The 21,020-nt window shown below is 35.1% G+C and overlaps 3 protein-coding genes and 1 pseudogene across 9 annotated transcripts; all 4 read right to left on the minus strand.

Annotated features, from left to right (window-relative positions):
* Positions 1–4,737: 4,737 nt before the first annotated feature.
* On the minus strand, positions 4,738–7,813 carry LOC142555492 (putative glycosyltransferase At3g07620; annotated as a pseudogene).
* Positions 7,814–7,942: 129 nt separating this feature from the next.
* Positions 7,943–12,264, minus strand: LOC142555491 (putative glycosyltransferase At5g03795). 6 transcript variants are annotated; one of them, XM_075666379.1, is made up of 6 exons: positions 11,873–12,264; positions 11,495–11,616; positions 10,416–11,302; positions 10,175–10,305; positions 9,152–9,500; positions 7,943–8,764 (listed from the first exon to the last, which is right to left on the minus strand). In XM_075666379.1, exons 3-6 carry the CDS (start codon positions 11,253–11,255, stop codon positions 8,108–8,110), a joined length of 1,977 nt encoding a protein of 658 aa, XP_075522494.1. In that variant the 5' UTR covers positions 11,256–11,302; positions 11,495–11,616; positions 11,873–12,264; the 3' UTR covers positions 7,943–8,107. The 6 variants fall into 6 exon arrangements, with proteins under 6 accessions (XP_075522494.1, XP_075522493.1, XP_075522496.1 ...); XM_075666378.1 differs by having other exon boundaries at positions 11,386–11,616; XM_075666381.1 differs by lacking the exon at positions 11,495–11,616 and having other exon boundaries at positions 11,880–12,264.
* Positions 12,265–12,856: 592 nt separating this feature from the next.
* LOC142555493 (putative glycosyltransferase At3g07620) lies at positions 12,857–16,862 on the minus strand. 2 transcript variants are annotated; one of them, XM_075666383.1, is made up of 5 exons: positions 16,502–16,862; positions 15,270–16,394; positions 15,040–15,158; positions 14,524–14,872; positions 12,857–13,958 (listed from the first exon to the last, which is right to left on the minus strand). In XM_075666383.1, exons 2-5 carry the CDS (start codon positions 16,089–16,091, stop codon positions 13,293–13,295), a joined length of 1,956 nt encoding a protein of 651 aa, XP_075522498.1. In that variant the 5' UTR covers positions 16,092–16,394; positions 16,502–16,862; the 3' UTR covers positions 12,857–13,292. The 2 variants fall into 2 exon arrangements, with proteins under 2 accessions (XP_075522498.1, XP_075522497.1); XM_075666382.1 differs by having other exon boundaries at positions 15,270–16,862.
* A 597-nt stretch (positions 16,863–17,459) lies between these two features.
* LOC142556620 (putative glycosyltransferase At5g03795) lies at positions 17,460–20,301 on the minus strand. Its single transcript, XM_075668096.1, has 5 exons — positions 20,077–20,301; positions 19,102–19,762; positions 18,870–19,000; positions 18,431–18,779; positions 17,460–18,369 (listed from the first exon to the last, which is right to left on the minus strand). The coding sequence occupies exons 2-5, from the start codon at positions 19,699–19,701 to the stop codon at positions 17,716–17,718; spliced, it is 1,734 nt and encodes a 577-aa protein (XP_075524211.1). The 5' UTR covers positions 19,702–19,762; positions 20,077–20,301; the 3' UTR covers positions 17,460–17,715.
* Between the last annotated feature and the right edge of the window lie 719 nt (positions 20,302–21,020).

The raw sequence follows: 21,020 nt of genomic DNA on the forward strand, positions 1-21,020 counted from the left end.
TTACACTTGCTCTAACTCTTGTGTATCCCCAATTATTTTGTTCACGACTCTATTCACATGCCTGTAACATATACTAGTAAATTCAAATATATCGTGAGAAAAAATAAAAATAAATGTACATAATTTCAACATTTAATATATTAGTTCGATCCTCTACCAAGTAGGGACAATTGTTGCATCCAACAATCTTCCTCCCAATAATTACACTCATTGTAATAAATGAGAAACGAACCCGCGACCTTGGCTCTGATACCAATTGTAGGACCAAATGTTTACCGCTTTATCAAAAATTATAGTTGGTGGTAATGGTGCAACTCAAATATTTTAAACCGTACAGCAACCCCATCACAACGGTTCGATCACTCTACCAACCAGAGATAATTATTACACCCAACAATGATATTTAATTATTAAATGTTATACATGTACTTGTCATAGCAATTAATTCCTTTCTCCTCTCCTTTTCAAAAACGTGTTTTCAATGCTAGCAAAAAACTTATAGAGACTCCGGTAAATTTTGACGATAATGATTCTTTTTTTGTGCATACGACATGAGGAAATATGTGACTTGGCCGGGTACTCGATCATCGCATTTTTGTATGAAAATTTGTAATAATATTATCATTGTGTTGTGATTTGGCTGTCTTCGACATTTAAGCTTGGAATTAATACTCGCAATAGATATATTTTTTAGAATTAGAAGCCAAACATCGATGATGTTTTTAATTAGAAATATTCAAAACACATGTATTTCAAATGTTAGAACGATCGGTCGGATGATTTGTAATATTTTCCACCTGATTATGCCCAGTTTTCTTATATGAACATTAGACATTGAATAAAATGTCTTTTACTAGAAAAAAAAATAAAAATTAGCCCCAGCTTAAAAATTCTTTCTTTAACGTAGCGGAAACATAAAAATTCTTCCTATTACTGAATTAATCAACGACAAGATTTTTCACAAGAGCAATATATTATATATATAATATATAGTCACACACACACATACATATATAAATGACACATACACACACATAGCAGAAGTATTTTCATGAAAAAGGCCGTAAACTCCCAAGTTTGACTGCACACACACACACACACACAGAGATATATATATATATATATATACTGCTGGCAGAATTTATATATATATATATATATATACTGCTGGCAGAATTTATATATATATATATATATATACTGCTGGCAGAATTTATATATATATATATATATATACTGCTGGCAGAATTTAATTTCTACCATTTCATCTCTGGCTGTGTGGCTTTCATTCTGATCTTACAATGATGAAGGAAGCTGCAACAAATAGTTTGAAATAAATACGATAGTTTGAAATAAATACGATGCTTTATCATATATATATATATATATATATATATATTATGCTCTAAATTAATTACATTTTTTTGTTCATTAATTTCTTGCAGTATTAATACACAAATCTTGACGTTGACTTGAACAATATATATATTATGTATGTATATATTATATATGTGATATTGAGCATATGCTTCGTTGGAAATTGGAATAATCGCGGAATTGCGACCATTTTTTTGGCTCCATATTGGACAATTTAATCGAACATTTAATTATTTGCGGGTGTTTTTGTCCAATGTTCAGAAACCTTTGAAAAGATAATAAATAAAACACAATTGAATTAACATAAATCTAAATGTTAAGCTTCCAATAGTTTAACTAGCATCGCGACGTTGATATATACACACTCACACACACACACACACACACACACACACACACACACACACACACTCAAATATGAATCGAGATGTAATGGGAATTAAGATGATTCAAAATTGTTCTATAAATTATAAGTTTTACATCAGAAATTTAAAATTTTAGAGACGAGTCTGATCAGGCACTACTGTTTCTTTGTATTTATGGAAAATACTCAATTCTGTTTTTTTATCAGAAATACAAACAAATATCTCCATATATTTTCAAATTTCCCACGGAAACATTATTTAATATTTAACTTTCACCCTACATATATATAAAATTAAAATTTCGAATATTTTATCATAACATCTATAGTATTTTTAAATAATTTTCAAAAAAATTAATCCTTTAATAAATTCCGACATTTACACATTTCAGAAAAATATTATAACCAAACATCTCCACATGTTTCAAAATTATTTCACAACTGCTACTCTTCATTGCACAGTAGATGAAACCCTGGATTAAACAATAGTCTACAAAGCACAATAAATAAAAATATTTGGTTTCAAATGTTTGGCTTTCACCTCGATCGCATGTCAAATCTTGGAAAATATCTCACACAAGATCGAGATCGAGAAAGGGGCTGTTTTGTACTTGTTTTTGAAAAACATATGGACTATGGAGGAGTAGTAGTAGTATATATAGAGGCCCCTACATATCAAATGCGCCCACCGTCTTGTGTGGTAAATGAAACCAATCTCTTTTCTTCATTAAATGCATGCCCAAACTTACTCTCCAATTTACGCCAGACTAGAAGAAAAGGGACCAGTGTTCTCAAAATGGGACCGAAATCACAATTTATGTGTTTTTCCAATTTCTATAATTTGTTCCCAAAAAAAAAAAAAAAATTCTCTAATTTGTCAAGAATTTTAGTTTTATAATGTTTTTGTGAATTTAAAGTAGTGTACCTATCCTATGTATGTACGTACCGTAAAATGAATAATATGTACGCGTCCTCTATTCTGACGTAGTCTTAGCATTTTTGATATTTTGTAATGTCATTGTAAGATGTTAATGTTGATTTTTAGAAGTGTCTCGAATCTTTAGATTTAATGACAACCTAAAATGTCAGAATGTGTTGATGACATTTATTATTATCAAATTCAGGACAAATTTAAATGCCCTTGAAATCATTTATATTGACAATTATAAATATCTTTTATGCTTATTTATAATGAAAATAAAAATGACGATAAATTTTATTTATAAAATCAATTTTAAATGTCTCATTAACTAGACTATAGTGACATGTATAAATGTCTCATATGCTAATTTATAAGAACATTGAAAATTGTCATTATTTATTATTTATAAGGGCATTTTGAAATGTCTTTATATAAAGTTTTCAATCACATATATAATTTTTATGTTTTAGTTTTGTCATGCCTCCGAACCGAGATGATTGTCACCTATGTTGCTATTAAATATACATTTGGGAGAAAAACAAGCCTCAAAAATTAGAAAACCAATCTTTAATTCATAATACCAACATTACATTGCCATCACAAATTCGAACTAATAACATAAGTCTAACTTAGCGAAATAAGATAATAGAAACTAAACAACAACATTGACATTACTGATGAAAAATGACCGACCACTGAATTTACCAGTTGCTGAAATTGTTAGTTATGTTGAGTTCGGGTTCTCACAAGCTCGATACTATCAATGATTATTGATGTATACAACAAATTAACATGAAACAAAAACAAACACTTTTATAGAAATCAAAATACTAATACATGATTGTCATTGACTCATATTTGTCTATAATTTCCTGATGATTATTTGAGCCAATATTACGAGTAAAACACAATTGATAAATTTTTTACTTCTAAATGCATACACACCAAAAAATAGTACCAGCCAACAACAAAATCTAATAAAATAAAAAATCAGCAAACTTGTTTCTACAGCCCATTCAACCAGCTTATCCTCGTAAAAATCCGATATCCAAAGCTTGTCACCTACCATAACAATTTATATACTTCCATAAGTAAAATAAAACAATAAAAACACAAAAAGAACAATATATAATTCAAATGATTGAATACAATATCAAATGGGTAACAAACCATGTTTATCCAAATGTATCTAATAAAATTATTCGCCAACTGTCAACTGCAAATACAGTCGATATATGTTCAAACATGTAGTAATATAATAAGCATATAAACAAAAAACTTTTAAAAATGTCGAATTTCACACCAGATGACAAGGTCGAACTATCAGTATTCCAAGTGTATCCTCAGACCGTTGTAAAAGATCTTAAGGTCTAATAAGTTTGAGGTCAACTTGTACTTGTATTTCACACCAATTTGGTCCCAACATTTGTCTAGCTGATAAGTATTTGGATCCATACCACAGAGCACTTCTTTTGCCACAATTTTTGTTGAATCAAATGGACATTGATCAAGACCGAGGCTCCATTCTACATGAAAGTGCGATATATAAGATTTTGTTCAAAACAAATACTTTGGCAAGAAGAATCATAAACAAGAAAAGAAAACATGATGAGCAAATAATTTTAATCCTGCACTAAATGTAGGCTACAAAAAATCAACTTCAACCCAATATGCCACACCAAAGCGACAAAATGAAATAAGCGATTACCAAGTTATATCTAAATTTCATCGTCAGAGGCTCAAAGCCAAAAAAAATTCGAGTTTCATGTCGCTTGTACGTAATATGTTGCACATTACCTCTCACGTCCATGTTGAGTTGATTTGAAGCTTTCATCTATTTGGTAATTCCAAGTATTTTGTGTGTTCCGACCAGAAGTACAATTATTGATTTCATCAAAATATAAGCAAATAAAGTTTTTCTTATAATTATCAACTTTACTTACCGTTTTCCCTAGCTAACATGTCTTTTACTCACATGCGTAAAGCTACCTTGTTGTGTTTAACGTGGATCTGCATGATTTGTACTTGTAGTTGATGGTCGAGTAAAGATTGTATGTTGTCTTAGTTAGTGTAGGTACTTGAAGATTTGGATAGAATAGAACAACATCTTAGCATCCTGGAGTACTGGTAAAAAGTGTCTTCGAAGTCCAAAATTGGTTTGTGAAACATATTTGGATTGAAACTTGAATTCTAGTATATTTAGTCGTAATGCATTATATTTGAAAGATTCTGTTATACCAAATCGAATGTAGAATCATGTGAAACATATCATATTTTACTGGCTCAACATGCCATAGAAAATGTCTCTGCACTTCTTTCACTCCCTTTTGCATTTCAACATACTTCTCCTCAGATATAGACATCAATATTTTCTTCAAATCGGAATCTCCCGCTCTAAGACGAAAACGGCGAAGGATTCCCATTCCAAGATTTCAAAAAATGGAGGAACGTAGTTATCAGATATAATGACGGGGACACAATCGAAGAAAATCGACTCCACAACACGAGGGCTGTGCACAGCATAACCTCTGGCACATATACAATACTTACTGCTCTTCATGTATGTAGTATAGTTCCTATCACCTTTGACATGAGGTATTCGTCCTAGGATTCTCATGTCCGAATCGTTTCCCCAGTGTTCTAACAATTTTGGACGAACATTTCCATGCATGTAACCAGCAAAGAAGGCAAGAATTGGCCATTTTAACGACGGTACGCCTCCAATATCATTTAGTGGATTCTGGGCTGATCGAACGTTTACCGTAGGGAGAGAAACGTCCTTGCCTAGGACAAAACCTGCTCTGATATCAGCATTGCAGAGGGCTCTTATGCAACTAAGCATTCGGCCTCTAGTTTCTGCAGGAGCCTGTGGTTTTCTCTTTTGGTTAGCTTTTATTAGTACATATGAAATAGAATTATTACAAGAGAGGTTTACCCAATCGTGGCAAGCAGCCAAGAAATGGTCTTCGCCATTTGTTCGGTTCCAAAAGGGGTGTTTCTGTATAAGCATCTCCACATAGTTCTTCATGAACTCTATTAGGTTGTCTCGACTGTGCGAATGCGGGACGTAAAGCGTTAACTCGAGCTGTCTTGAGCTAAAAGGTATGTAGAATAAATGAGCTTTTGCGGGATCTGTTGTGATAAATTTCTTATTGGATTCCAACAGCTTCAAGAACCATCCCTCGGACGCGTATATCCCCTCGAGTATGGACTCGTGGAATATTGGTTTTTCCCCTTCCTTGTAGATGTAAACTCTCAGCATCTTATTCATCAACTCATAGCTCCTATATCCAAACCAGTTTCAAATATAGAACGAAATAGATACCCAAACCAGTATCAAATATAGAACGAAATAGATACTTTAATTAACAAACTAATCATACATTTTGAACTCGGAAGCGTGTCTATAGAGAGGCGCATAGAGCCCTGAATTATAATTCAATGGTGCGTTTTCTATCTCCGATTTTGCACGAAGAATCTCCTCATCAGACGATGAAAACATCCTAGGCATCTGCAGAAAAATTGAACAAAGAACAAAATATAACAAATCCATTAAAATTAAGTGCTACATCATATAGTTTGAACCTTACACACCTTTGGATTTCGGTTTGAGTGACTCTGCAGCAACAGCTCATTCATCTGAGTTATTGAAACTGTATTTGTAGCATTTTTTGGACTTCCCTTACTCAAACTAGCACTAGCCCTAGAAGAATTATGTGCTAAATTGTACTCGTTCACACCACCATGGGTACCATGAAAATCCCCCTTATTTCTACCTTCCATTGTATGATTCAAAATCTTAATACTATCTACGGTGTTACCGACCACTGCAAGATTTCCGGTAGATGACAGGGATGACAAAACATTGCCATCTTGAAGCTCGAGAAACCGAAGCGGAATGAGTACTAAACCAAATGCCAATCCAAAAATCCATAATAAACGCCTGATTTCTACCGTACTCCAGCATAAAAATCTAGATCCTTGATCCATAGTCCTGGACATTCCCTTATCGATAACAAAACTCAGGATGTTTTCTACACATTTACGGAAGCTTTATCTTCCAACCAATCCAGTGTTAGATCACACATTAACTAAACAATATCAAGCCCATTTACAGAAATCAGCAGAATCACGCAAACTCCGATTGGTTTCTCAAGAGATAAATGTTACACTGCATGAGATTCAAATAGAGCTCAAATACCCACTTTCCTTTTTTCTTGAATTCATTAACGGCAAATCGGCAATGCAGAACTGCAAAGACCAAGCGACAGAGAGAGGACACCCTATCGTGATTCAAGATGTGTTCTTGGAGTGACATATTCCATTGATAATCAAAATCTTGGGGCATAGCATGGAATGAGAACAAAGATCTTTTAGTCACAATTTTGGCAAAATCGACGGAGCCAATTTGATACACAGATCATAAATTCCAGGTGATATAAACTTTTTATCTTCATTTTCATTTCTATTTTGTAAGAAACTAAATATACATTAATCCCACAAAAAAAAAGAAGCCAAAGCGATCTTGGATCCACGTTCGATCAATGCAGACTTTACTGTTAACATTTACATTGTATGTGCAGAAAAAAAGAGATGGAAAAAAATCAACTTTAGCACCACAAGAAAAAAAGCTATTAGATTGCATGCATGAATTTGGGGGGGGGGGGGGGGGGGGGGGGGTGGACTTACTGGAAATAAAGATTATTTAGTCGAATCAGATCGAAATATAGACGAGGCTTTGAACCTCCAGCAATGAACCATTTTTTGGAGTGATACGTAGATGTTAGAAATTTCCTCCCTCATTAATCCTATTATTGCACAATTAACCGCAGACTTTTCATTTATTTAGTTGCTCTTTTTTACAAGCCAGCGAAAGTTCAGATCTTGAACTATTGGATATGATAGGAGACACAAGTCAAAAAAAGTAGGTAGATTTATTGAATGAAAACGAAGTTTGACGAGAAATCAATCACGCGTCGGTGCATATTAATACATTTGCGTTGGCTCGCCCTTTTGCTAGCTATAGTTTATCTTTTATTAATTTCTTTTGAAAATAATGAAAAATAGTGAGAGCCCACCAGCGATAGGACTTCTCTTTAACATGAGCATACGAGTTCAATTCAAATAATAAAAGAAAATCACCAATAATTTTTGGTTTGAAGCAAGCATGATTCATTGAAAACCGGTCTTTGGACACCCTTCACAATAATTATACATGTTAACCCACGTTTACACTGTTGCACATCTTCCCAGTTTAGGTATCAAGATTAGAGAAGAGATAAACTAAAGTGGAAAATATATATATATATACCTCAGCCAATTTATCGACACCAAAAGAATTTCGTACCTCCTTCCGATCTTTACAAAATTTCATCTGGGACCAAACTTCTATAACACAAAAATGTACAATTTTTACAGCTTCCAAAATCAGCGAGCACTATCTGTCATGTTCGGAATACTCTATTGTGCCATATTGAATGTAGTATCATGTTAAAAACATCATACTTCATCGGCCTAGAATGCCAAAGAAAATGCTGCTGCACCCGTTTAACCCTCTGCTGCATCAATCGATACCTTGTCTTCGAAATAGACAGGAGAATATTTTTTAAATTTGGTATGTCCTTCTCCAAGACAAAAACAGCAAAGGATTCCCAGTTCAAAGTCTCAAAAAATGGTGGCACAAAATTATCAGATATGATCACCGGAACACACTCGTAGAAGATGGCTTCAACTACTCGGGGACTATTGACTTCATAGCCCTTGGCACATATGCAATATTTGCTGCTTTTCATGTACTGCGCATAGGTCATCTCGCCTTTTGCTTTACGCAATGGACCGAAGATTTTCATGTCGGGATCTTTATTTTCCCAGTAATTTAACAAAATGGGACGGAGGTAGCCGTGCATGCTACCAGCAAAGAAAGCAAGAATTCGTCTCTGAGAAAATGCTTTGCCTCCTAGTTGTCTGAGTGGATTCTGAGGTGACCGTACATATGTTTCAGGAAGAGAGGCGTCTTTTCCGAATCGAAACCCTTCTTTGATATCACTGTTGCATAAAGATCTGATACAATTAGCCATGATATTCCAAGTCTCTGCTGGTGCCTGGAAACACAAATAACATTAAACATTCAACTAACTTCCAAACAGTAAATCTCGATTGCTATTGGTAACCCATATTTTGATGCTATTCTACATTACCAATAATAAAAATTAGTTTATAATATATAATTACTATCACTGAACAATCCTTCCACAATTTCACCAATTTATAACTCAATGAATCAAACAAGACCTCAGATATGATACCTACGAGCACTTGGTCCATAATCGAAAACTATAGGTAATAACAATGGATCAAGTTCCATCTGTTGAATGTACCACAAGCCAAACACTATATTTTAATTATAATGCCACGTTGATAACCACATAGAACAGAGGAGGCAATTGTTATTATCCAACATGACTAATTAAATAATATAAGGAACGAACCCAATCATGGCAGGCGACGAGGAAATGGTCAGCTCCGTCTGTTCTATTCCAAGAGTCATACTTCGTCTTGACCGTGTTGACATAATCACTTAATCGTTGTATCAAATTCTTGCGACTATGAGAATTAGGTACATATAACGCTATCTCTAGCTCACGTGAACTGAATGGTAAGTAAAACAAGTGAGCTTTATTCAAGTTTTTTGTAAGGAATCTTTTGTTTGACTTTAGCTGCTTCATAAACCATCCCTCAGATGCGTATATTCCTTTAAGAGGTGGCTGATGGAATATAGGCCGTTCTCCTTCAGCGTAGACGTAAACCTTGAGAACCTGTTCCATCAATTCATAGCTCCTGCAAATGAAAAGTTGGATATATTTCAAAGAGCGTAATTCATAGAATTAGTCAAGCAACTATTGTGGAGGAATTTCCTCAAAGTTTTGCCATATTCTGAAACTTCTTTTCGCAATCTTAACATATAAAACATTCTTTACAAGTAGACATATTCCTAATGTATGCATCCAAAATGCATTTTAACAAGAGCATCGAAGGAGACGAATATGTTGGTAAATAAATTGAGCTTTTCAACAACAAATACCCCAAGTAAAATTCATTTTAAAGCAATATTAAATAACCCTTGAAAATATCAAGGTACAAAAAGACGACGACTAAGTGGTGAACGGTCGTTCACTGCCCCGATTTTTAGAAAGATGGTGCCTCTAGGATTTGTTACTAGATTAATATATGTTAAATATTATTTGACATATTTGTCTATCAATTTATCGGATAAAGAAAATAAATATGTCATGAATTTTGAGTTGATTCCGATGCAGTTGAATGATTGAAGAAAGATGAAGATGAAAATGAAAAATTAGATATTTATTCTAATAAAAGGCCTAGGCGTCTAGCGGGCAGGTGGCTGTCCGCATACCTTTTTTTAGAACACTGGAAAAATCTATATAAGAAATTAAATATCATACAAAACATTGAACTAGTTGAAAATCAATATCTTGGCGTGGTTCAATTACCTTTCGAACGCTGAAAAATTTCTATACAAACTAACATCAAAGTGAGAATCTTTTTCTTTGGTTGCGGCATTCTCAATCATGGACTTTACATTCCGTAATTCTTGGTCAACAGCCAAAGACCATCTTGGCTTCTGCAATCAAATACATGAAAAAAGGGTCGAAGCCACAGAAAATAGATATGGTGTGACCAATGCAAGAAAACATCTGAGATGGGGAAAAACAATTTGTATGGTATACATACCACAGCCTTGTATGAAGCATAACTACTGAGCAGCATATCGTTCATTTTAGATATGGGTACTACCATACGTTTTGGTTCCTTGACTCGTTCTTTTGTAGCTGGAATGCTGACGGAAGAATCATTCACTAGATTAGAAAGGTCCAGAATCTTGGGACTCTCATTCTTTGTAAGCATATCTTCTGCATCTTTTCCCATTGTAGATGTACTCGGAGCAGAAGAGTTCACACCATTTCTAGAATTTGTTTCCAAATTTTCGGGAGATGTGGAGAAAAATTGCAAATTTGAGGGAGGTGAAGCACCTGGGCCCATTACAATATCATTTTTTGGGGAAAAATCCCTATCGGAAGTATAGTTTGATACTTGTAGTTCGAACTCTGGAGGATTCTCTTGCTTCAAGCTATTATCTTCAATTACCCCAAGAACTTTTGTATTGTTGTTAAATTCCAAGAAATCGTTGGAAGGAAACTCATCTTCGGGATCTAGATCATCATCCAAGGTATCACCAAATTTTTTTATGTTCTCAGGCTCAGAATCACCTTTGTCATTCGAGACTCTACTGACTATTTCATCAGAGACTTCTGTATCAGTAGATACCAAATCAGCCACATTTACATTGGCTGCATCCAAGACACTATGATAAGTCGAGTTTCTCGAACTATTGTGGTAAATGAATGAATCCTGTCCTACTTCAATTTTTCCTGCAGAAAATAAAGATGATAAACTTTTGAAGTCTTGAAGCTCGAAAAGTTGAGCAAACAAAACCAATGCAAAAGTCACTCCCGCCATCAACAACACACTCTTGACCCTGACCAGGGACATGTACCCAAACTCAATTCCCATGCTAACAGCTCAGATTGATTGGAAACCTAAAACGTTGTCATGAAATTCTGCAGACAAAAATTCAACATGTCAGTAGAAAAAGATTGTCATTATTGCACACAGGATTATCCAATTTGAAATCATCGGGTACCGAGGAAGTGTCTAATAAAGGCTTCGAAGAAATTTTCCTCCATTTATGCTTCTTTTCTAAAAGAAAATTTAAGCAAAATCATTGACGATCATGTTACAAAAGACCTAACTTTGAGGTTTAACTTGAGCAGAAAACAAAGGGGATTTAAGGCTTAAAAATCAAAATCATCCACTGATCCTGAACGGTCTTCGCGCTTTTAACCTTTCTCCGGTGATCAAGCAATTAAACAACCTAAATAACAAGAAAAAATTAAATAAAATCAGCAAAAAGATCTTAATCATCTTCCCAGTTCCACAATTGGCACAACCATACAAACATAAACAGACACCTAAAATTCAAGAAATCACGAAAAAAATTCCCTCTTTACATAAAACAAAACACTCTATGTTTAACGAAACAAACCATGAAAAGAAATCAGTATCTTCAAACTAAACAAAATCGACAACAAATTCAAAGAAAATTATTCTGCATATGGTAGAAAGCTTACTAGGTACCAGAGGCCAAAAAATCGACCCCGATGCAAGAAATTATTCGCTGAGTATTTGAACTCCAATAATTGAAAGCCAAAAGGGATATATAGCTCAAACTCCATGAAAAATTCAAATGCTTGCAGAACCAAATACCAGAAAGGAAAAGACAGCACGGACTAAAAGGTGCTCTACTTAGACACGCAATTACACTACTATTAATTATAATTAATTAAGGCTGTAATAATATAATACAGGCAATAATTGAGAGACCATAGACATCAAACATTTGATGATTCCAGAGAAATTTTGTGAACTTTGTTTCCCATTCAGGACATTATGATCGGTTAATCCTGGGGGTCTTGAAAGTAAACGAGAGCGGTCCGAATTTTTATTTTTTTAATTTTTTTAATTTTTGAGTAAGGGCTGTGGGAATTTTAAATTGCTTTGGATGAAATCTTGTCTTTCGTTTTTCTCTCTTTCAAAAATTGTCTAATTGATTAAAAAAAAAAGAGAGTCTTGTTGTTCATATTTATTTCGTGTGTTGAATTCTTTTTACATTACCGAGCAGTAATTTTTTGTCCTACTTACAATTTTTTTCCTGTCATGGATACATTTAATAAATCGTAATTTTGTTATTAAGAATTATGAATTCAAATGCGATAATATATACAGTAATATAATAAAAAAAGGATAATCGATGCTCGTATAGATTTTGAGTTTAATGAATAGATAAATGTTTGATCAATTATTAGAAGCTCATTTCTATCTACCAACATTTTTTCGTGCGATCTTGTCTTGTCCAATAAAGTTTACCTTACTAACTTAATTTACAAACCATTGTGTTAATTCGAATGTTTACTCGTTGCATATAAAAAGTTAACGGATTCTAACGTCATAAAAAATAAAATATAAGGGAATCTGCTACTCTCCATTAGGTCTGCCGATAGCATATGACCAACCATTTGAATAATGTAAATTTTAAAGTACAAGCTACCAATGGCTTCAATAAATTTCTCAATATATATATTCCTCACCAACCAAATTATTCAAATGGCTTTATAATCCAAGAAAATCCACATCATGTTCTACGGACAGGATAAAAAATCCCACTTCATTTTTCTCACAAGAAAGTACAGGTATGATATATATACATACAGCAGGGAGACAAAATACCCTGTAACTCTCTAACTACCTCGGATAATAATCCTAAATATTGGTTGGCACATGTGCAGATGTAGCTGTCGTTCATTTACAACGTAGAACAAGTACTCATTCCACCAAACAAGTTCTCATTTCACCTAACATGTGCCTTTCAGTGTATCCAACCAAGGCTTGATCACCGAAAGCACAGATGTGTTGCTCAAAAGTTGCGTGTTTCTAGCAAGGAATACTTCGCTTGAAGAAGAAGGATCTTTGAGACAATGGTGGTATTCTTGTTCAGCCAGGTCTCATCTGGAACACTCTAGTGTGCCATATAGAATGAAGTATCATATGGAAGATGTCATACTTGATGGGCGTTTCATGCCAAAGAAAATGTGTCTGTACTTGCTTAACCCTTCGCTGCATCTCAATATATCTCTTTTCGGGGATTGAGAGGAGTATTTTCTTAAGATTTGGAATATCCTTCTCCAAAATGAAAACGGCAAATGACTCCCAATTCAAAGTCTCGAAAAATGGAGGGACATAATTGTCGGATATGATCACCGGAACACACTCATAGAAGATGGCCTCCACAACTCGGGGGGTGTAGGCTTCATAGCCTTTAGCGCTTATGCAGTACTTGCTGCTCTTCATATACTTGGAATAGCTCATTTGACCCTTTACCTTGTCTAGCTTACCGGAAATCTTCATGTCAGGATCTTTGTTTTCCCAGTGACTTAACAAAATGGGACGGAGATAACCATGCATTTTCCCGGCAAAGAACGCAAGGATATGTCTCTCGGAAGGAGGTTTACCTCCGAGATCTTTAAGAGGATTCTCAGACACGCGCACATTGGTTTCAGGTAAGGAGACGTCTTTTCCAAATTGGAATCTTCCTTTGGCATCAGCATTGCACAAAGCTCTAATGCAGTTGGCCATGATCCTGCTTGTCTCAAAGGGTGCCTGAAAGAATAAAGCTAAAAATTGATATACATAATTATTCACGTGAATGTACTGGATAATTACTTATTGTTGAGTTTTAAAGAGTATGTACATAAGTGATTCCACAAATGTTCATGTGAGCAGTAACCGTACAGAATTTGTTCCCAGTTATTGTTCACGTGAACAAGCTGATTGTCAGTCTATCAGGATCGCATGTTAAAGTCCATGGTCAATTTACTACTTGTCTGATCTTTGTTTTGAAAATACAAGTTCTTCGATGGAAGGTGAAACATTAGGCCTATACCTGCATACTCTCTATCTCTTTGGTCATGAATACAACATCCTTCAAGATTATTCTTCAAAAAATTTGTGTGTTTCAGGTTGTGACACTCGAATATAGATTTTCATGTTCAACTCGAGAGGGAGTGGTCGATCAACGTAAATCTGTCATATTGTCAAGTGTCTCTCTCCATTGTACTCATACTAATTTAAAATTTCACATGCAATAATTCTGATACTTGGGAAACAAAGTAACTATGATGCTAATTCAGTAAAACATATTTTATAGAATATACAGGAGAATTACCCAGTCATGGCAGGCTACAAGAAAATGGTCGGCTCCATCGGTTCTATTCCAAAAACGATACGTTGTTGTGATATTCTGGAGGTAGCTACTCAAATATTGAACCAGGTTCTTCGAACTGTGAGAATCGGGTACATATAAAGCCTTTTCTAACATCCATGAGCTAAAAGGCAAGTAAAATAAATGGGCTCGATCTGCGTTTTTAGTAACAAAATGCTTGTTTTCTTCCAGCTGCTTCATGAACCATCCTTCAGAGGCATATATTCCAGTAAGCGCTGGTTGGTGGAATATAGGCTGTTCTCCTTCAGTATAAATGTAAATTTTGAGAGTCTTCTCCATCAGTTCATAGCTCCTGTAAATGATGATTCAGACTTTTTTTTAACCAAAATAATCAGGAAACTCACACAAAATTAACTGGTTACAAAATAGAATCTAGTCCCACGATAAAATATCAATATAAATTAAATCATCCAAGAAAATGAGAAAAAAATGGAATTACCGTTCGTTTTATATATATACCTTAAAAAGGCAGAATAATTGCGATACACATGAGGGTCCCCTTTCCTGATTTGTGCGTTTTCAATCTGTGTTTTTGCTTTATGTAACTGCTGGTCCACCTCGGAAGGCCAGTGTGGTTTCTGAAAACAAATATATCAAGCAAAAGAGCGATAAAAGATTAATAAATGAATGATGGTAGTCCGTGGAATCTTGTTCACAGAGATTGCTCAGATTTTCAAGACTGCACATACCATGGGCAGATAAACTACATAGCTTTGAAGTAACATGTCGTTCATTGCAGATATTGGCAGTACTTTAGCTGGTGGTCCTTTTAACCTTTCTTTCTTAATTGAGCTGCTAAAGATCGAACTAGAAAGGTTATTCAGTGTTAGACCAGCATTATCAGTTTTCACGTATAATTTTGGCGCATCTTTTCCCATTGAAGATGTATCAGGATCAATAGATTTAATGTTAGTACTTTGATTTGCACCCACAGACTCTGGAGATTTGAAGGGAGCTGCAGAATATGATGATGGTGCAGACGGAGGAATAACATTCCCGGACAAAAGATGGTTCAATGAAGAATTACTTTTTGTATGATTTGATACTGGTAAATCATAACTGTAATCTCTACTCTTCTCCAGTGCCAATGTCTTGTTCTGTATCGGTATCACATCAACTTTGGGCTCATTCATTTTCAAGAAGTCCTCAGATGGAGATCCATCGCCAGGACTAGTATAAACACCAGAAGTTTCATTAGAGTAGTTATTAATATCCGCACTCAAATTATGTTTGCCATCTGCATCATTTCCACTAGTGAACTTTTCCGCATTCAAATCCTCTCGGACCATGCTCATTGTGGAAGAATTTGAACCACTCAAAAGCGCCTGGTTTTCCACACTTTTAAACTCACTAGAAGAACCCCTAGTCGGTAAGTTGCCTCTGTATGCTACTTGAGACTTGCCAAAAGATAATAAATATGACAAATACCCATAAGGAAGCTCGAAATACTGAACCAACAGAACAACGGAAAAGGCCAGTGCCATTAGCCAAAGCAGTCTCCTAGCATCCATTAGATAGATTTAATAACCTTTGATAGTTAAACTAAATTAGGAGAGGCCGAATGCCCTTAAAGAATCTCAAGCCATGTTTCCAACTTTCTTGTGGGTGATTTCATTCTAATTCAACAGACAAGTAAAAGCGCTACAGTAGAAATCAAATCTCGGAAACTGATCCATTAATTCAAGAAACTGAGAGGCGTTCCATAAAGTCAAAGCTCAAACATAAACACATTAAATGAAATTACTCGGTCTCCACGGTCTTCCAACCAAGAAATCGAATATTAAATTACCAAGCACAGTCCTTCGAGATGTCACCTTATGAATTAAACACCAAACGAGTTAAATAACGAAATCCACTGGACAAAAAAATAAGCATCAAATCCCAGAGTCACAAAGCCCAAATACTTAAACAATAAACTTACTCACAAAACCCAGTTTCGCAGAGCAAAAGAATAGCTCAATAAATACACAAATGACTGAGAAGAAACTCTGGAGTGGACGATCAAAAGAACCAAAAAAGAAACAATAGGGTCACTGGAATGGTTAGTTGTTTAGTCGAGGCTTTTTGACAACCAAGAACAACACGAACCGCTAGAATTAATCAAGGAATTGAAAATTTTAATAATGGAGATTTAACATTGGAATATGTGCTAGTCATCAGCAGCATTAACTGCGAAAGAATTAAAAATACAAACTTGGAGGAATGAAACACGAGAATCAGCATGTGGATGGTGGGTTGGCGGTGGTGGTGGTCGTGGAGGGGTGGGAGCCTGCACTCACAAGATACCCAAGTATCTTGTTAATGGGTCTCTATCTAAGTTTCAAGTCCAAAAAATAACACCAAAATTTCTTTACTCATAAATTTTATGAGATTGAAATCTAATTCGACTCAAATAAAAAAAATATTATTTTTAGTTAGATATATAGATCGAGTATATTTATCTCACATATATAAATCTTGAAATCGTGTCACAAAAACTTAAAAAAAACATTATTTTTCTTTATTTATCCAAATACATAATTGTCAATATTTTTTCCCTAATAAATCACTTAATTAAATAAATTCTGCTAAATAATAGCTTTTTAAGAAATTTATTTTGCATTCAAATCGATGCCATTGCTTTTGAATTATTCAGGATAAATGTATTTTTAGCAAGGTTTTGGAAAAACAATTAGAAGCATGGTGAAACATCGACATCACACATTTAAATATATTTCTCTCAAAACTTAACCACAGAAAGCATATTCCATTTTCGATATGATTTAATTAACTTTTTTGCAAAATAATAAATATACATAATAAATTTATGAACAAAACCATAACTTTGATAGAGTCTGAGAGAAGAAGCATAGGCCTCAGGTAAATCCGTAAATGATCCTTCCAAATGTTCTGCCTTTTCCATTGATTAATGCCATACGTGAAAAATGTACTGGCACAACATTAATCTCATCATTCCACAAAATTGGGTCCTAAATACAATGAAAAGTTCAACAACATGTAGCATACATTTTGGGGAAAAAAATGATATTCTATAGCATTTTTATGAAATACATGAACCATGTTAATTTGAATTTTTCTATAAAACCTAGGGTCTCGGCTCATCGGCGCCGCGCACCAAAAGCTTGTTGTGTGAGTTCAAAGTGGCGGTAATCGGAACACCCTATTGTACCATAGTGAATGAAGTATCATATGAAAAATGTCATATTTCACAGGTGAATTGTGCCAAAGAAAATGCTTCTTCACCTGGTTAACTCTTTGCTGCATCACAACATACCTCTTTTCCGGTATAGACAGCAGTATGTTCTTCAGATCTGGGATATCCTTTTCGAACACGAAAACAGCGAAAGAATCCCACTTCAAGATCTCGAAGAACGGAGGCACGAAGTTGTCTGATATAATCACGGGCACGCATCCGTGTATAATGGCTTCCACCACTCGGGGGCTGTTGACTTCATACCCTTTGGCACATATGCAGTACTTGCTGTTTCTCATGTGCTGAATGTAGCTAGCCTTTTTCATCCTTCCAAAGATTTTCATGTCCGGATCTTTATTTTCCCAGTGTTTTAGTAACACTGGTCGAACATAACCATGCATTTGGCCCGCGAAAAAGGCGAGGAATTTTCGTCGGGAAGGAGAGTTGCCCTCAAATTCTTTTGACGGATTCTGAGGGGAATGGACATATGTTTCGGGCAGAGACACGTCCTTCCCGAATTGAAAGCTTTCCTTCGTATCAGCGTTGCATAAAGCCCTTATGCAGTTAGCCATATGCTTCTTCGTCTCCGCTGGAGCCTGAAAAATAACTGATTCTCATAACTACATAAACATCTATGAAAAATTCAAGTCAACATACCCAGTCATGGCAAGCAACTAGAAAATGATCCTCCCCATTTGTTCGATTCCAGAAAGAATATCTGCCCTTGATTGTGTCGAGGTAGTTCTTCAGATATTGGATTATTTCATGAAAAGAATGAGAATCCGGCACATAGATATAGTCCACCAACAACTGAGAGCTGAATGGTAAGTAAAATAAGTGGGCTTCTCCCGGATTTGTGGTTATGTATCGGTTGCTTGCTTCCAGGAGTTTCATGAACCATCCCTCAGAAGCATATATTCCCTTCAACCTCGGTTGGTGAAACACCGGTCTTTTTCCGTCCCTGTAGACATAAATCTTTAGCTTTTGTTCCATCAATTCATAGCTCCTGCACCAGCAACCAATATATATGATCAGTTGTTACTTTTACAGTCTCCCTGGAAACATTTGGCAACGAGATAATTGTACTAGGAGCTACCTTACAAATGTTGAAAGATTTCGATAAATAGGGCCGTACAAGCCAGGGTGATCCCTTATTATAGATGTGTTTTCAATCTGGAATCGAGCATCGAATAACTCTTGATCAGCAGATGAAGACCACACAGGTCTCTGGAATAAGATTCAACCTCACATATTAAACCTTGTCCTGGGAAAATGACTATTTTTAAACAAAATGCACAAATTATACACCAAATTACGACTGAAATTACCTTGGAAAAAGACGAGACACGACTGTGAAGCAACATCTCGTACATCTCAGATATAGATAAGACCGACGCAATGGCCTTCTCAGGCATCTCCTTTTGAGGTGGACTACTATTCATGGCTGAGTTTTGACTTCCTTGAAAGTTGTTGGTTTCATTAACCTTCAGTGTCGAGCTTAGAGGACTATATGATTGCAAAGTGACCGATTCAGGTGGTGAAACAACGTTTCTTGGATTCCTCAAGGCATCGGATTCTTCCCTATAAGTAACAGATGGACTGATATCGGAAACACTTTCCAATGTATCAATCGCACTTTCCGGAGCTAGCCCAATGTGTTTTCCTATTGTCTCAATAGTTGCATTATGGTACATCTCCAACGCACTTTCTGGCATAAAATTTTCCTTGAGTCCTGAATCTCCATTATCTTCTCCATTTGTATCATAAAAAATCAAGACAGACTTCCCAGTAGATAACAAGGATAACAAGCTATTCCCATATGGTAGCTCAAAGTGCTGGATCACTAAAACGGAGACAAGAATCAATCCAATCAGCAACACTATTTTCCTGGTTTCCAGCCTACAGGTATACGGAAAACCGCATCCCATTTCTATGAATCGTGAAACTAACCGAAACCGGTTCGCTAGTCGCCGATAAAATCTACTGGTCCTGCAATATTCCGAAAACCAATCAAAACCAAGGCGTTATTTGAACGGAGAGAACTTTTCAAACCAATTCACATATACCTTTTTTATGATCAAAAGTTTTAAGCTAGTCACATGTAACTCACATAAATTCATCACCATTACCAAGACAAGTCTTGAAATGATAAAAACCGAAAAAGACACCCGCAGTATGAGCAAACTCCCAACAAATTAAACAAACGACACCAATAAGGAAAACCAAAAGATCAAACAAAACCCATGTGTATATATGTAAAGAAATTGACTGTTCTCAAATAACAGGATTGAAAGACGAATTACCCTCAACAACATAAGATTCTGGAACTCGCTTTTTCCCCTGATCTTCAGAACCCAAAAAATATTTTCCGAAAGGAACCAAAAAAGTCGAAGAAAAGCTTTCCGATGTGTGTGTTGCGTGTGAGAGTTGATATTTGGCTTGTCATGCATGGCGGCCGAGTTCTGGTGGCTTACAAGTGTGAGTATAATGCGGTCATTTCTTACAGGTTCAAGCTTCTCGTTGGCTAGTTTTTGGCCTCCTTTCGTTCACATGATATAATATATCAAGGCAATTGTATTTATGAAATTTACCAATTTCCAAATATTTGGTAAATTATAGAATTACTATTGTTAGATTATATAGTATGTCTCTGTGAACGGTTCCACGAGTCTTTATCTATGATACGAGTCAACCCTACATATTCATAATAAAAAGTAACTCTCTTGGCATAAAAAATAATATTTTTCATAGATGACCCAAATAAGAGATCTGTCTTACAAAATACGACCTGTGAGACAGTCTCACACAAGTTTTTGCCCAGATTATATTATTGTTGGTATTCTCAACGTCAATTTGTTTCCTAATTAGCTGAGTAATTTATGGCATTAATTTCGTAGTAAATCATAATTATTTGGTTACTTGAAATAAACACTTCACGAATACAGTCTACCAGTCCATAGTAACAATTTAGTTGACCCAAACATAAATAACGAGTTTATCATTGAAATTATCGAAGTTGAATCCATACATTTCTCTCTCGAATAGGTCACATGTGAAACGATACACGTGGTCCAAATCTAGAGCAAGGAAAAAAATATTTTTTCATTAATCTGGTTGAATAAAAGATTTTTCTCGCAAAATTAATCAATGAGATAAAATCATATAAGTTTTTGCAATTAATTTTTAAAAAAAAATTAAATTCAATAAATAAAATCAAAACGAACTAATCTACGTCGATCTCAATTTC

The sequence above is a fragment of the Primulina tabacum genome, chromosome 9 (assembly GCF_025594145.1).
Source record: "Primulina tabacum isolate GXHZ01 chromosome 9, ASM2559414v2, whole genome shotgun sequence".
NCBI lineage: Eukaryota > Viridiplantae > Streptophyta > Magnoliopsida > Lamiales > Gesneriaceae > Primulina > Primulina tabacum.